Source organism: Dendropsophus ebraccatus, chromosome 7, assembly GCF_027789765.1.
Source record: "Dendropsophus ebraccatus isolate aDenEbr1 chromosome 7, aDenEbr1.pat, whole genome shotgun sequence".
Taxonomy (NCBI): domain Eukaryota; kingdom Metazoa; phylum Chordata; class Amphibia; order Anura; family Hylidae; genus Dendropsophus; species Dendropsophus ebraccatus.
Window position 1 is genome coordinate 100,131,806 of NC_091460.1, and position 15,559 is coordinate 100,147,364.

Genomic DNA, 15,559 nt, shown 5'->3' on the forward strand with positions numbered 1-15,559 from the left:
ACAAGCAGACACACATTGGCCCAGATTTATCAAAGCAATAATAGAAACTGGTGTTAACTGTCTATAGAAACTAATTTATGTGATTGGTTACCTTAGGCAGTTTACGCGAGATAATATTTAACACAGTGTGATAACTCTGGGCCACTGTGTCTGCATACATTAAAACTGATGGAGATAAATAATGATAAAACTACCAGAGATGGGTATTAAGAAATACACATGAAAATAGGACGCAATCTCAAAACTGCAGGAACAACAATAAATTTATATTTAATTACATCTAACGCTCTTGCTCAGATTTTTATTAGAAAGGAAGCTTAACATCCCAAATACATCCGAAGTAAACAGAATCTAAGGACATTTACCATTTTATAAGTAGCTCTGTCTGTTCTGATGGCAACAACAGTACAGCATATGGCTATGTTCACATAACATCAAAAAATAGAGAAAAGTCCACTGCCTTTTGTATTTAAAAAGATGTCTGTTATTGCCGCAATGTAATTGACTTCAATGCAATGCAATGCAATGCAATGCAATGAAGTCAATGGAATGACGGACGTCCAATGCTTATAGTGTATAAAATGATGGACGGATGAGAAGAAAAGACGTGTGAACATAGCCTATAAAGTATCTGGCAAAGCATTGTGGCATTAGTGATAAACATGTGACTAGGTATCTGGCCTAAGGCTAGGTTCACATGTACTATTTTGATCAGGACTTTTAGCCAAGTGGGTCCAAAACAGAGAAGATACCAATCCTTTATTTTAAGTTCATTTCTTTGTCAGTTTTACTCCGTATTTTGACCAAAATACTAACTAAATACTGACTTAAAATACCTACTCACTATATTATGCACCCCAAACAGAACAACACACACTAAATAACAGTGAAGCTTTCAGATCTCACCTTGTGGGTAGGAGATACAGACGAGTAATGCCAAAAACCAATGCAAAAATGATAAAAAAGACATTACAAGTCCTCTTCCACTTGCTGTAATTGCAAACCTTTGCTAACTAGGAAATAAAAGACACTTTTTAGGTAGTTGAAATGAGGGTTAAAGAAAGCAGAGCATAACACACGGGATGACACTTTTTTAGTGTTCAGACATGGAAAAACAGCAGCCGTTCTGTGACGCGGCCGTGTCACAGAATGGCCGATGTCTGAGATGTTCAACCCTGCTGATACTGCGGTATCGGCTGGGTGAACATCACTTCAACATAATTGGAATTTGGGCACATTTGGGTGTGCCCGCACTCCAATTAGCCATAGCACACAATGTAAAGTATGGCTGGGATCCATACTTTACATTGTGTGCAGAGTCTATTTTATTGAATAGTGGCCGCACAAAATAGACATGGCAGTTTAAACACTCCCACAGATTTATCAAACATGGTGTAAAGTGAAACTGGCTCAGTTGCCCCTAGCAACGATCAGACTCCACCTTTCATTTTCCAAAGAGTCTGTGAGGAATGAAAGGTAGAATCTGAATTGGTTTCACTTTAGTGAGTTGTTTGATAACTCTCCCCCATTGTGTATACATTGCGGATGGGATTCCATAGGGGTTAATGCAATCGTCCGCTGTCATTAAACAACGGCTGCTGTTTCTGCAAATGTGTGAACAAGGCCTTAAAGGGGTAGTGCGGTGCTACACATTTATTCACTAAATAACACACATTACAAAGTTATACAACTTTATTAAGTGAATGGCCCCCTTCCCCATGTTCCCCCCAACCCCGGAAGTGTGGTGCATTATACTCACCGAATTACTGTCGACCCCGGCCGCCATCTTGGGACAATGACGTAATCTTCAGGAGGCTGGCCGGACCACTCCAGCCCTCCCTCATGCCGGCCCCCTTCCAGCGCGTCATCAGCTGCTCAGCCGCAATTGGCTGAGCATAACTATGCTCAGCCAATCGCGGCTGAGCAGCTGATGATGCACCAGAGGGCGGCCGGCATGAGGGAGGGCCTGAGTGCTATGAAGTTGTAATAAAAAGCAAGACAGAGCATCCTGGTATACTGTCACCTAAACCCCACACATTCTGGTATGTCCCCCATAACTTCATTTATGTGTAAAAGTTACATAAATCTTAATAAGCAGGAATTCTATAAGTAAGTAAATGCACAACTTAAAAGGACAACTCCAGCCAAAATGCATTTTTAATATGCTAATACATAAGCAACGTTAGACAAATTCCTAGTGTACACCATTTATGGGAAATGCACATATAGTGCTATTTCCCTGAATTTATTAGCTCAGGCAGGCTTCAATTTCTCAAAAAAAAAGAAAAAAAAAGAAAAGTGACATCACGTCCTGGGTGTGTTAACCTGAAGTGTCCAGCAGGGGGCGCAGTATATATAGAAATGACATTATAAAAATAACTTGGGCCTTTCCTATGCTTTATTCACAGAATTCAGCTACCATGGCTGTCCCCAACCTCCCCCTGCCCTGGCAGGAGCTTTATAGTGTAAAAATACCCCCCCCCCCCCGAGAATCCCCCAACCCCCCCCCCTCCAACCGCATCACAAGTGCTAGCCCCGTCAATGGCACTTAGGACTGGCTTCTGGCACTTGTGGTGTGGCTGCCCCCCCCAGCTCGCCCCCTCCACCTTATCCCCAGCCAGGAACCCCCAGTGGAAAAATCCCCCCTAAAGACCCCCAAACTCCCCCCCTGGCCACCCCAACTGCATGAAAAGGACCATCACCTCCCGCTGCAGTAAATGACCATGTAGCAGCTGTGCTGAATGCTGCTATATCGCGGTCCCCACTGTGGCCTGCCGGGGGGGGGGGGGGGGAGGAGGGGATGTTTTATTTGGGGGTTTCTGGCGGGCATTGTGGGTGGGTGGCCTGGCAGCTGCACCACAAGTGCCAGCAGCCTTTTCCTATGTGCTGTGGATAGGGCTGCTAGCACTTGTGATGCGGTTGGGGTGGCCTAGGGGGTAGTTTGGGGTCCTTGGTGGGGAGGAATTTTTACACTACAGGGCTCCTATCAGGGCAGGGGGGAGGGGTTGGGGAGAGCCATGGTAGCTTAATTTTGTGAATAAAGCATAGGAAAGGCCCTAGTTATTTTTACACACTGTATACTGTGCCCCCTGCTGGACACTTTTTTGAATTGAAGCCTGTCTGATGTAATAAATTGAGGGAAATAGCACTATATGTGCATTTCCCATAATTAGTGTATATTAGGAATTTGTCTTACTTTGCTTATGTAATAATATAATAAAAAACAAATTTTGGCCGGAGTTCTCCTTTAAAAGGTTACCAATGTTAATAACATATTATTATTATTAGCAGAGAACAGTTTAATTGCTGTATAAGGAGAAAACATTTTATTAGTTATTGTCTATAGCATCTGTTCTCTATTCAGTAGTAGAGAGAAGAGAGTAGTGGAATTGTATAGTAGGAAAGCATAGGATTACAATTGGGCTTTGTTCCACCAGCACATGGCTTGGATCTCTCTAAAGGGACTGCTTTCTGTAAAAGACAGGGAAGGTTTTAGAAGCTGTATCTGGAGGGGCCTAATCTACATCTCGCTGTAACAAGAACCCTTGTGTGGACTAGAAATTCAGGACACAAAATTACAGGACTCAATGTGCCAGTTACATCTAACCTGCTGATATGTCCCTATAGCGCATGGGACGCTGAGAATGAAAGTACTTATCTTACCTTCATCCTCAGAGCGTTTTCTGGAATTTCGTAGTTTATAAGATATGTAAATTAGGCAGTTTGGTGCACTGGGGGAGGGGCTACCGGGAGTGCAGACCTGACAGGGACCTGAGGATGCAGACCTGACAGGGACCAGAGAGGGGGTGGAGGGTTGGAAGGGGTGTGCATGGGTGGAGGGGACGGTTCTATGGCAGTGAAAGAACCCGGTCATTCTCAGCATGCAATGCAAAGACTACTGGGAAATGTAGTCTGATATCACTGCATGGGAACAGAAAAAAATATGGAACAGGGAGAAAACTGCATCAGAGGAAAAAGACTAATGTAAAACCACATGAAGCGTGTCAGGGAGGACATAGGTAAGAACTTTGCATTGTGGGAGCTGCCCACAGTTCCCTTATAGTTATCAATGAATAAAGAAGCAGATATATCTTTCCAGAAGTTGTACAAGCTGTTATGCCTGCCAGGGGCGTAGCTAAAGGCTGATGGGCCCTGGTGCAAAATGTTAGCTTGGCCCCCCCCCCATCTCACCCGATCAGGCAAAGTCATATCTAACGTTATATCCAATTACTCTAATGTGCCACCATGTTCTAATGCACTGCCACTGCCTCCACCTCATGTACAGCACTACCGGCCCCTATAATTAATGGACTGTACTGTGTCATTGTCTAATCATTGTATTCCAATCTTTGACTCTCCAGCTGAAAAACTACAACTCTCATCATAAACTGCCAGTTGGAAACTATGGGGGTTGTAGTGCTGCAACCTGAAGAGCCACATGCTGCAAAACTACAACTCCCATAATAAACTGTCAGCAGGGCACGATGAAGTTTGAACTTTGCAACCTGGAGAAGTCACCTGATATCACCTGCAGTCCTATGTAACACCACAGATAACAGTGATATCTCTGAGTACAGATCATGTAGTAGATGTCACCTGCAGTCCTATGTAACAGCACAGATAACACAGTGATATCCCTCTGAGTACAGATAATGTAGTAGTCACCTGCAGTCCTATGTAACAGCACAGATAACACAGTGATATCTCTGAGTACAGATAATGTAGATGTCACCTGCAGTCCTATGTAACACCACAGATAACACAGTGATATCCCTCTGAGTACAGATAATGTAGTAGTCACCTGCAGTCCTATGTAACAGCACAGATAACACAGTGATATCTCTGAGTACAGACAATGTAGATGTCACCTGCAGTCCTATGTAACACCACAGATAACACAGTGATATCTCTGAGTACAGATAATGTAGTAGCTGTCACCTCGGGGCGCCCCTACTAAATGATGTTCTACAAAATAAGAAAACCGTCATACAGTGACTCACAGGTTACGTCTTCTTTGATCTGAGGCGTCACTTTCCCTTTTCCTCTCCATCCAGTCCAGTCCTCCATGATGATTTCTTCCAGATACGTTTCATCTTTTCAGAACCTGCGAGACAAACAATTTAGGCTCCGCACATTTCTAGCAACTTCCTTTCCTTTCTCCCTCCTGTAGGCTCCCAAAGTAACTGCGCTGTTTGGTGTTATGTGCAGTAAAGCGAGTAGGAATGTGGGATGCCCCCTGTATGTAGGATCCCCTGCTGTGCCCCCATGAGCTAATAATGCCCCCAGAGGTGCCCTCATATATTAATAATGCCCCCAGAGGTGCCCCCATATACTAATAATGCCCCCAGAGGTGCCCCCAATGAACTAATAATGCCCCCAGAGGTTCCCCCATGAGCTAATAATGCCCCCAGAGGTGCCCCCATATACTAATAATGCCCCCAGAGGTGCCCCTATGAGCTAATAATGCCCCCAGAGGTGCCCCCATGAACTAATAATGCCCCCAGAGGTGCCCCCATATACTAATTATGCCCCCAGAGGTGCCCCAATTAACTAATAATGCCCACAGAGGTGCCCCCATGAGCTAATAATGCCTCCAGAGGTGCCCCCATGAACTAATAATGCCCCCAGAGGTGCCCCCATGAAATAATAATGCCCCCAGAGGTACCCCCATGAACTAATAATGCCCCCAGAGGTGCCCCCATATACTAATTATGCCCCCAGAGGTGCCCCTAATGAACTAATAATGCCCCCAGAGGTGCCCCCATGAACTAATAATCCCCCAGAGGTGCCCCTATATACTAATTATATACTAATAATGCCCCCAGAGGTGCCCCTATGAGCTAATAATGCCCCCAGAGGTGCCCCCATGAGCTAATAATGCCCCCAGAGGTGCCCCATATACTAATAATGCCCCCAGAGGTGCCCCCATAAACTAGTAATGCCCCCAGAGGTGCCAGCATGAGCTAATAATGCCCCCAGAGGTGGCCCCATGAGCTAATAATGCCCCCAGAGGTGCCCCATATACTAATAATGCCCCCAGAGGTGGCCCCCATGAGCTAATAATGCCCCCAGAGGTGCCCCCATGAGCTAATAATGCCCCCAGAGGTGCCCCCATGAACTAATAATGCCCCCAGAGGTGCCCCCATGAACTAATAATGCCCCCAGGGGTGCCCCCATATACTAATAATGCCCCCAGAGGTGCCCCCATATACTAATAATGCCCCCAGAGGTGCCCCCATATACTAATAATGCCCCCAGAGGTGCCCCCATGAACTAATAATGCCCCCAGAGGTGCCCCCATGAACTAATAATGCCCCCAGAGGTGCCCCCATATACTAATTATGCCCCCAGAGGTGCCCCAATTAACTAATAATGCCCACAGAGGTGCCCCCATGAGCTAATAATGCCTCCAGAGGTGCCCCCATGAACTAATAATGCCCCCAGAGGTGCCCCCATGAACTAATAATGCCCCCAGAGGTGCCCCCATATACTAATTATGCCCCCAGAGGTGCCCCTAATGAACTAATAATGCCCCCAGAGGTGCCCCCATATACTAATAATGCCTCCAGATGTGCCCCCATGAACTAATAATGCCCCCAGAGGTGCCTCCATGAACTAATAATGCCCCCAGAGGTGCCCCCATGAACTAATAATGCCCCCAGAGGTGCCCCCATGAACTAATAATGCCCCCAGAGGTACCCCCATGAACTAATAATCCCCCAGAGGTGCCCCTATATACTAATTATGCCCCCAGAGGTGCCCCTAATGAACTAATAATGCCCCCAGAGGTGCCCCCATATACTAATAATGCCCCCAGAGGTGCCCCTAAAAAAACAAACATCATACTCACCTAATCGGCGCTGTGTGGCTGCAGGCAGCAGCTCTTCCTCCTCTTCCGGCTCCATCTTGTGAGCCGCAGGGACGGGACTTCCGGCAGGCGTGATGACGTCACATGATCACGCCTGCCGGAGAGGTCACGTCCCGGCCTCCCATAGGCTGCTGGTATGAAGTGCCGGCAGCCTATGGGAGGGAATACAGGAGGAGGACGCTGACAGGTCCTGCTCCTGTATTCTGATCGCTTTAATGTTCCGCCCGCTCACTGTGCGGGCGGAACATCAAAGCGATGTCTGCATTCCGAGAAGGTGCGCGGCCGCAGCTTCTCGGGATGCTCAGAGACAAGTGGCAAGGGGGGGCCATGCGGGCCCCCCTAGCGTAGGGGCCCGGTCGCCATGGCGACCGCTGCGACCCCTATAGCTACGCCACTGATGCCTGCCATTTTTTGTTGGCACTTTTGGCAAAATATCAGATTAGTAGATCAGAAGTTTGGTTATGTTTATTTCACTTAGGGTGCCTTCACATATACCGTATCGCTGTGTGTTTATCGCTGCAAGTTTCTCGCACATAAATTCACAGTGATACTGATTGCTATGAGTTTCATGCGAGTTTGTGCGATAAATACGCAGCGATACGGTATGTGTGAAGGCACCCTTACAGGGATATCGGTATTTTTTATGTCAGTTGTGGGAACCACTTCAAGCAAATACAGCAACAGAAATCTGAGCAATCCTGTGTGTTGCACTGGCATCAGAGATCAGTCTTAGGCCGCATTCACATGTCCGTGTCAGTTTTTACTGTCAGGAAATCCTGATAAGAAGGCCTCAAATGTCATCAGGCAAGTATCAGGATTTCCTGACAGTAATACGTTTTTACCATCAGGAAAAACCTTCAGGATTTCCTGATCAGAAGAAAAAATAGGACATGATGGGAGATGTATTTCTGCAAACTGGATGGTCACAGCTTGCAGAAGAACAACTCTTCTGCAACCAGGACGACCACAGGCGGGCAGCCCGGCAGAGAGGCGTGCTGAGGTTGCAGGTGCCCGGCAGAAAGGTATGCGAGGGTGCTGGCGGCCTCTTAACCAATCCGGAATCTCGGGCACTTTCCTGATGCAGATCAGGAAAGTGCCCGTGATTCCGGTGCCCCCATAGACTTCTATGGGGGCGTCCGGGCCGGAATTCCAGACAAAAATAGGATATGTCCTATTTTTTCAGGAACTATTTTCCGGAACGGACACCCTTCCGGAAAAATCCGGAAGGCTGTCCGTGTCTAAGGAAAGTCTATGCGTCTGGAAATCTGTCCGGATTTCCTGATAAGAAATTCCGGGTGGTTTTTCCGGACGTGTGAAGGGGGCCTTATACTGGTCAGTTATGGTGAGTTACAGCAGCCACCACCTGCAATGTATTCCAGTTCTTTAGCCTCCATACTTCCTCACCAGACTCATGTCAAGAAGGCGTTAGGACTATTCAGCTAGCTAGACTAATCTACATCTGTTGGGTATTGGACTGTAATTACCTTTGCTGTGCTTTTGCAACATTTACCAAAAAACACATTTTCCATTTCTATTTACAAAATGAATATTTTGACATATCTAGTTTTCAATCTTACACAGGGGGAGATAATAATAAAGTCTAGTAGTAAATTTCTTTGTTGCCATTGCAACCAATAAGAACAGAGCGTTCATGTTACCAGAGCTCATTAAGATACAAAAGCTAAGCAAAAAACACATATTTACTGTCTTTACTACTAGACAGTATTTGATTATCTCTAAGTGCTTACCATGTGTACTCACCTCAAGAAAGTGGTCACCTGCATCATGTAAAAGCATCACCAAGGTACCTGCTCTTATGTAGTTGGCACAATAAGAAAATGTAATGAGAAAGATGGTGGCAAAATGATGAACTATCTGCTCTGCCAAGTCCTGTAAATAAAGGTAATAAACAAAATACTTATAAAAGTCCTAATATTTTAACTTGCTTTTATTATGCAACATTTTATATTAAAGTATTGTAGGTATGTTGCCCCTTTACTTACATTCTAAAGCCCTGTTCACATTGTGTAAAAATAACAGCCGCTGTTTGACATGTTCCTGTGGCCAATACCACCAAATCGGCCACAGGAACATCATTGCATGGTGTGCTTGCAATCCATTTAACCATTGAACTCTGTGCAATGTATGATTGTCGGAAACGACCAATACATTGTGTGAACAGAGCAGAATAATGGCGGTTGTTTGCACTCTAGCGCCGAGAAATAACTGACATGTCAATTAGTTACGCAGCTGTATCAAACAACGGCCGTTTTTCAATATAGTTATAATTCTATTCTTTTTCCATTTGGAGAGCTCACTTTTTGTGGAACCAATAAGACTTTTTTAAAGACACCCTTCATTTTACCACAAAATGTTCGAAACACTTATTTGTGGCCTGAAATCAGAAAGAACGGCAGTTCTACAACTTTTTAAGGGGTTTAGCTTTTATGCAGTTCATTTTCCAGAAAAAATTACAAGTTATATTTCTTCTGCAGGTCAGTACAATTACATTGATACCCAAGTTATAAACTTTTTTATTATGTTTTACTAACTTAGGCCATGTTCACACAATGTAGTTTTTAGTTAATCAATGGTCGTTGTTTAATGACAGCACCAAATATAATGTGTGTCAATGGCAACAATGGCCGTTCAAAATTTATGGAACAGTATGATTTTTTTGTACTGGATCTGTAATTTTTATTGGTACCAGTTCTGGGTAGATGTTCCATTTTTTCATTCTATTTTATCTGACAAATAATATGCTAAAATATACTATATGATGACTTAAATTCTCAATTCTGGTATTTGGTATTATTTTTCCGTAAAATGGTGAAATTAGAGTGTCACTCACTCCAAGATTTCTGTTTAATGTAGTAATTTATTTATCTCAAATGCATCTCAGAACCATGCAGATAAACAATGGCAGATGCCAGGTAAAAGGAAACAGCTGTTACACACTGGGCTCAGAGCTTCTTCAGACCACATCCAACTTCCGTGTCACTGTCTCTAAACAGATTTGCCCCAGTGATGTGGATTGAAGAGTCACATATTTACAATCAAGTTTAAAGGGGTTATCCGGTGCTACAAAAACATGGCCACTTTCTTGCAGAGACAACACGACTCTTGTCTCCAGTTCAGGTGCGGTTTGCAATTAAGCTCCATTCACTTCAATGAAACTGAGCAGCAAAACCCCGTCCAAAATGGAGACAAGAGCGGGGCTGTCTCTGGAAGAAAGTGGCCATGTTTTTGTAGAGCTGGATAACCCCTTTAAAGGGGTTATTCAGCACTACAAAAAATGTCCACTTTCTTTAAGAGACAGCATGACTCTTGTCTTCAGTTCAGGAGTGGTTTACAATTAGGCTTCATTCATTTCCATAGAAATGAGTCACAGAATCCCACCCAAGCAAGAGTGGTGCTGTCACTGAAAAAAAGTGGCCAACCTGGATACCCTCTTTAACAAAATACAAGGAATTATGCTGTGTTTACATAGAACGATAATTCGCCCGATCGTACGATTTCGAAGTAAAGATTTGTTTTTTATAACGATCAGCGTTTAGACGGAACGATATATCGTACGGAAAATTTGTTTTGCGATCGCCTAAGCCTATCTCGCACATAAATAAAATCAGCGAACCACTGTTTACACGGAACGATCTGCGATTTTTTTGCGAATGACGAACGACGATTTAAGAACATGTTCAAAGATCAAAATGAACGATTTCTTGCTCGTCGTTTGATCGTTTGCTACGTTTACACGTACGATTATCATTTGAATTCGATCCTTATCGTGCAAATTCGAACGATAATCGTTCCGTGTAAACGCAGCATTACACAGTCTGATAACAAGGTTACAGATTTTGGTTACAGATTTTGGAAGCCAAAGCCAGGAACAGACTATGAACAGGGAACAGGTCATAAAGGAAAGATTGAGATATCAACTCTTTCCAAATCCATTCCTAGCTTTGGCTTCCAAAATCTGTCAGATAAATCTCTCTGTGTAAAAGCACCATTAGTCCTAGCTCTATTATCTCGTTTAAGTCAACTGCTCCTTGGGTTTCTGTGTTTAAAATAAATTTGGCTTTCACTCAAAATAAGGCTGTCTATCTCCTCCCTGACTCAAATCCATTCCTAATAACCTACCTCTGGATAGGTCTTCTTGGATCAGTTGTGGCATTCCTGTTTCGATTGAAAATTGTATGGTTACTGCAATAGGCTTCACAGAGGCATCAGGTGCTGAAGCCTCTCAATTTAATGACGAACCTCCCTTCATTCAGGAATAGACTCTAATACACTTTAATTGCTCTTTAACCCCTTGGAACTGTACATCCTGGATAGAGGTGACTTAACACACCAAGATGTACAGCTACTGACTGGTTGCCGATGCTCGCTGTCATAACTGACAGTGTTAAAAAACTGGAGGTCAGTTGTCCCTGAAGGCTGAGAATCCCTGTAACCAGCAATGGTGCAACAGCAGAAGTTCAGTGCTAGTGATCAGTAAATATCTACCAATTCCCAAGACTATTGCTGCATTTACATGGAACGATAATTAGCCCAATCGTACGATTAACTATGTCCGAGTAACAATTTTTTTTTCATAACAATCAGCGTTTAGACGGTACGATATATCGTACGGAAAATTCTTTTTGCGATCGCTTAAGCCTTTCTCGCACATAGGAAAAATCAGTGAACGACTGTTTACACGGAACGATATGCAAATTTTTTGCGGACGAACAACAATTTTAGAACATGTTGTAAGATCAAAATGAACAATTTCTCGTTCGTCGTTCGCAGCGTTTACACGTATGATTATTGCTTGAAATCGCACGATAATCGTTCCGTGTAAACACAGCATTAGGGTAATATTACACGGGCCGATGAAGGTCCGATAATAACTGTAAACGAGCGCTGATCTGCTAGATCGGCGTTTGTTTACTGGGCCTATTACACGGCCCGATTATCGTTTAACAAGGGCTGCAAGGACATTGTTACTGATGTCCTTGCAGCCCTTGCTTAACTTTATACATTACCTATCCAGGCTGCAGGGCTCCCCTTGCGGTCTTCTTCTCCCCGGGTCCTGTGCGCTCCAGCTTCAGAGCGGCCTGTCTCAGCTGACAAGCCGCTTAACCAATCACTGGCCACGGTGGTCCCAGTCTGTGATTGGCTGAGTGGCCTGTGATTGGCTGAGCAGCCTGTCAGTTGTCAGTTCTGAAGCTATAGCGTGCGGGACCCGGGGAGAAGACCGCAAGAGGAGCCCTGCAGCATGGATATGTAATGTATATTGTCAGCCGCCGGCCACGCACCGCTATGGCACGTAGTGATGCGTGGTCAGCGCCCGACAATTATAGGTTCAAACTTATATCAACGATCAGCCAATGATCGTTGTCATCGGCTGATCGTTGTATTAATTACACGGAGCGATAATCGGCCGAAACGGCCCGATTCGGACGATTATCGTTCTGAGTAATAGTACCCTTACAGTGAAGTCCAGGAATGCTAATGGCTTTGTCTAACCCTTGCCCCGTGTACTATGTGACTGACAATGGACCAACAGTAGCAGCTGCCGTCTTTAAACAGCTCAGGCAAGCTTTACAGCAAACCGAACAGGCATACAAGACAATAAACGGGACCTGTCCGTTCAGAAGAATGTGAAACTAACTAAGTATATTCTGTGACCTTTTAAGAGGTCATTCCATAAGAATCTGCTTTTCTTCTACTGGTGCTATCTACTAGTCTAACATATTGCTGTAATTCTGTACAGATCACTTCCAGCAAGTGGCAAAACAGGAAGTCTTAGCCTAGTTTCAGAGCTAGTCTAAACTGAAACGAAAAATGCAAGAATTAATTTATTTTATAATTTAGGCTGTAAAATAGAAAATTATATATAAAAAAAAAGTCAGGAATATTCTTGTGATCACACTGTGTAATTGTTTTTATCTTGTATTTAATTTGGCTGTGTGTGTGTGTGTGTGTAACCATTTAATCCACCCCACTGGTCTATTTGCATTGCATTGATCAGGGTAATTACTGCTCCGTATGTACAGCTTGCCTAGAGCAGGCTGTACAGGCAGATTTTACCTTGGCAGCTATGGAGGTCTTCAAAGGGCTTTCTCAAAGGTGAACCACCTGCATGCAATGTAATACACAGCCAGTAAATGCCGCGTATAGGGCGGACTCGATTCCTGAGCCCACTCTGTTTGCAATGACCGCCGATCCACTGTAAAAAGGCCTATTGTGGTCATTAAGAGGTTAAAGACGGCTGTATTGTAATGCTAGAAGCCTTGATAAGGAAGGATACTAACACTATACACACAGTTATAGTTAGGGCTATGTTGCTTCTTCTTCATCACCTCTTTATTTTAGTTTATAGGAGTTTATAGGAGATGGGGCTGTACTTTTATAGTTTCGTGAAGACTGTAATAGCCTATAACATTTCTTTGACAATAGATTCACAATCATTTCAAAACTGCCAAAAAACAAACAAACCCCTGCTATAATGTTTTTTTAAGACAATACAGGAAAGGAATTGTGCATATCCAAAACACACTGGCCTAGATTTATCAAAGGAGGTAAAACAGACTAGTGTAAACTATTTATAGCCACCAATCACAGCTCAGCTTTCAGCTCTGGTGGCTGTGGGCAGTTTACACCAGTTTCTGTTTTACACCCTTTACTAAATCTGGGCCATTATTTATCTTCTGTATACTGCTTAATGAATATTAACCCCTTCATGACCAAAGGTCATCGATGCACGAATGTCTAGGTCAAATTGAAACAATGTTCCCTTCTCGCATTCTGAGAGCCATAACCCTTTTATTTTTCCACCTACAGGGCTATGAGGTATAGTTTTTATTTGTACCATATTGTTGTAAAAGAAAATTTGGGATTGCTTTTTATTAATTTTTTTCTCATAATTAAAAAAAAAACAACATTACTGATCAATGCTATGCAATGAAAGGAGGAAAACACCAAGAGTGATATTGGCAATCTGCACATAGAGTCTGCCCGAGGGCAGACTCTATGAGGAGATCGCTGATCTGACAGGAAGGAGTAAGTACTATACCCCCACCCCCGTCAGGGAAAGTGATCATGACACCCACAGTCTGCTGCAGTGGTCTTAATCAGTCAGTGACAGGTACTTATTCACTGACTCCCTTAAATGATACAATCGCTATAGATCACAGATTAAAGGGGTTAATGACAGGCAGCTACGGGATCATTTGTGGACTGCATTGCAACAGACAAGTTACTACAACCCTGCAGTCTCTTAAAAATCAAGGATTTCTGGTCACCCTCAGAGCACAGTTGTGGCTACTTGTCAATTTTCGATTGTGTGACCCCAAGTTGTGGGTGGTTTGTGATCGAATTTTAGCTATTTTATATGTAATTCCTCATTTTAGTGCTTCCCTTTATATTTACCTGCCCACAAAGAAAAAGCTTCAACACCACAAACACCAGACACAAACACCACGTACCTTTCTCTTTATGTCAAAAGCCAAAGTGAGTAACAATGATAAGTAAAATCCCAGCTGCAGCATATAATAGCAGTACAAAGAGAAACCCAATGGCTGTGTAGCAAAAGAAGAAACATTACATTTCCCAAGTTGCACAATATAAATCGTTTTGTTTCAACACATTTTGGACATTGTGGTTTACATTTTTTCTTCTACTTAGTAAACAACTAATTTGCGTCCGTGTGTGCTGCGTGGTGTTGGCAAAAATCCTGGCAACATTGTACAGCTATTAAGGGAGAAATGGGGGCATGGTTTCTAACACATTTGGAACACATTCCGAATTTGTGGAAATTAAACCTATATTAGAAGCTACTACGTTCCCCTCAGGAGAGTAAAGATTTTTTTAATACATTGCCTTAATAAAGTTATATTAGTTAGTGTAAATAAATATATAATCATTTGTTTACATATAATTTTACAATGCGTGGCAGCAGAAAGGGGTGACACTGGCTCCTTTGCTGTCACCAAAGTTTGTGTAGGGAACTGCACGACTGTTTAAACCCTGGTCCTGGTCCGCCAACTCTAATCCAGTGATGCCACACAGCATTATAGATATAGAGCAGACCGCCCCCCCCCCCCCCCCCGGTCCCAGCGTACCTAATATTCTTATTAGAATAATGAATACACAAAGGGAAAGCTGTCTGTCACTATAGCTGTGTGTGGTAGTCTCTCTACAGCGAGCGGTGCTTACTGGTTAGTGGCTCGAGCTGAATTAGTTGTGAAAATAATCACAGCTCGCTGTGCAGAGGCTGCCAAGCCCAGCGATAGTGGCAGGCAGCTTTCTAATAAGAATATACAGCACATGGGTGGTGAGGAGACCCTGCTATGTATATACAGCGGATCACAGCTGGGGAGACAGGACTAGGGCTGTCAGTGTCACCCCTGACTACTGTCGTTTAACATAAAATGATGTATAAATATAAACATATTCATTTATTTTAATGAAATTTTATTACAAAGTCATATAACTTAATTAAAGCAATATATTTTTAAAAATTGTTATTCTCTCGCGTACCCCTTGAAATGATCAAGTTGCAAGTTGAAAAATTAAGGGAGCAGATTTTGAAACACAGCCTGTAACCTGTAGAAGAGGCTGCGACCTCGAAACGCATTGTTTCATGGACTTGTGTTATATAGATAGATAGATAGATAGATAGATAGATAGATAAATATGGCTTGC

General features: G+C 43.5%; 1 protein-coding gene across 7 annotated transcripts in view; it reads right to left on the reverse strand.

Moving 5' to 3' along the window:
• The window catches only part of CERS4 (ceramide synthase 4), a 101,946-nt gene that overhangs the window by 11,244 nt on the left and 75,143 nt on the right, over positions 1-15,559 (reverse strand). For 6 of the 7 annotated variants that reach the window (XM_069977979.1, XM_069977974.1, XM_069977980.1 and 3 more), the window contains 3 exons: positions 14,341-14,433; positions 8,630-8,758; positions 907-1,013 (listed from right to left, as the gene is read on the reverse strand). In XM_069977979.1, the coding sequence (XP_069834080.1) occupies positions 907-1,013; positions 8,630-8,758; positions 14,341-14,433 (329 nt within the window). The remainder of the gene's footprint in view (positions 1-906; positions 1,014-8,629; positions 8,759-14,340; positions 14,434-15,559) is intronic. The other variant, XM_069977977.1, reaches the window with a different exon arrangement.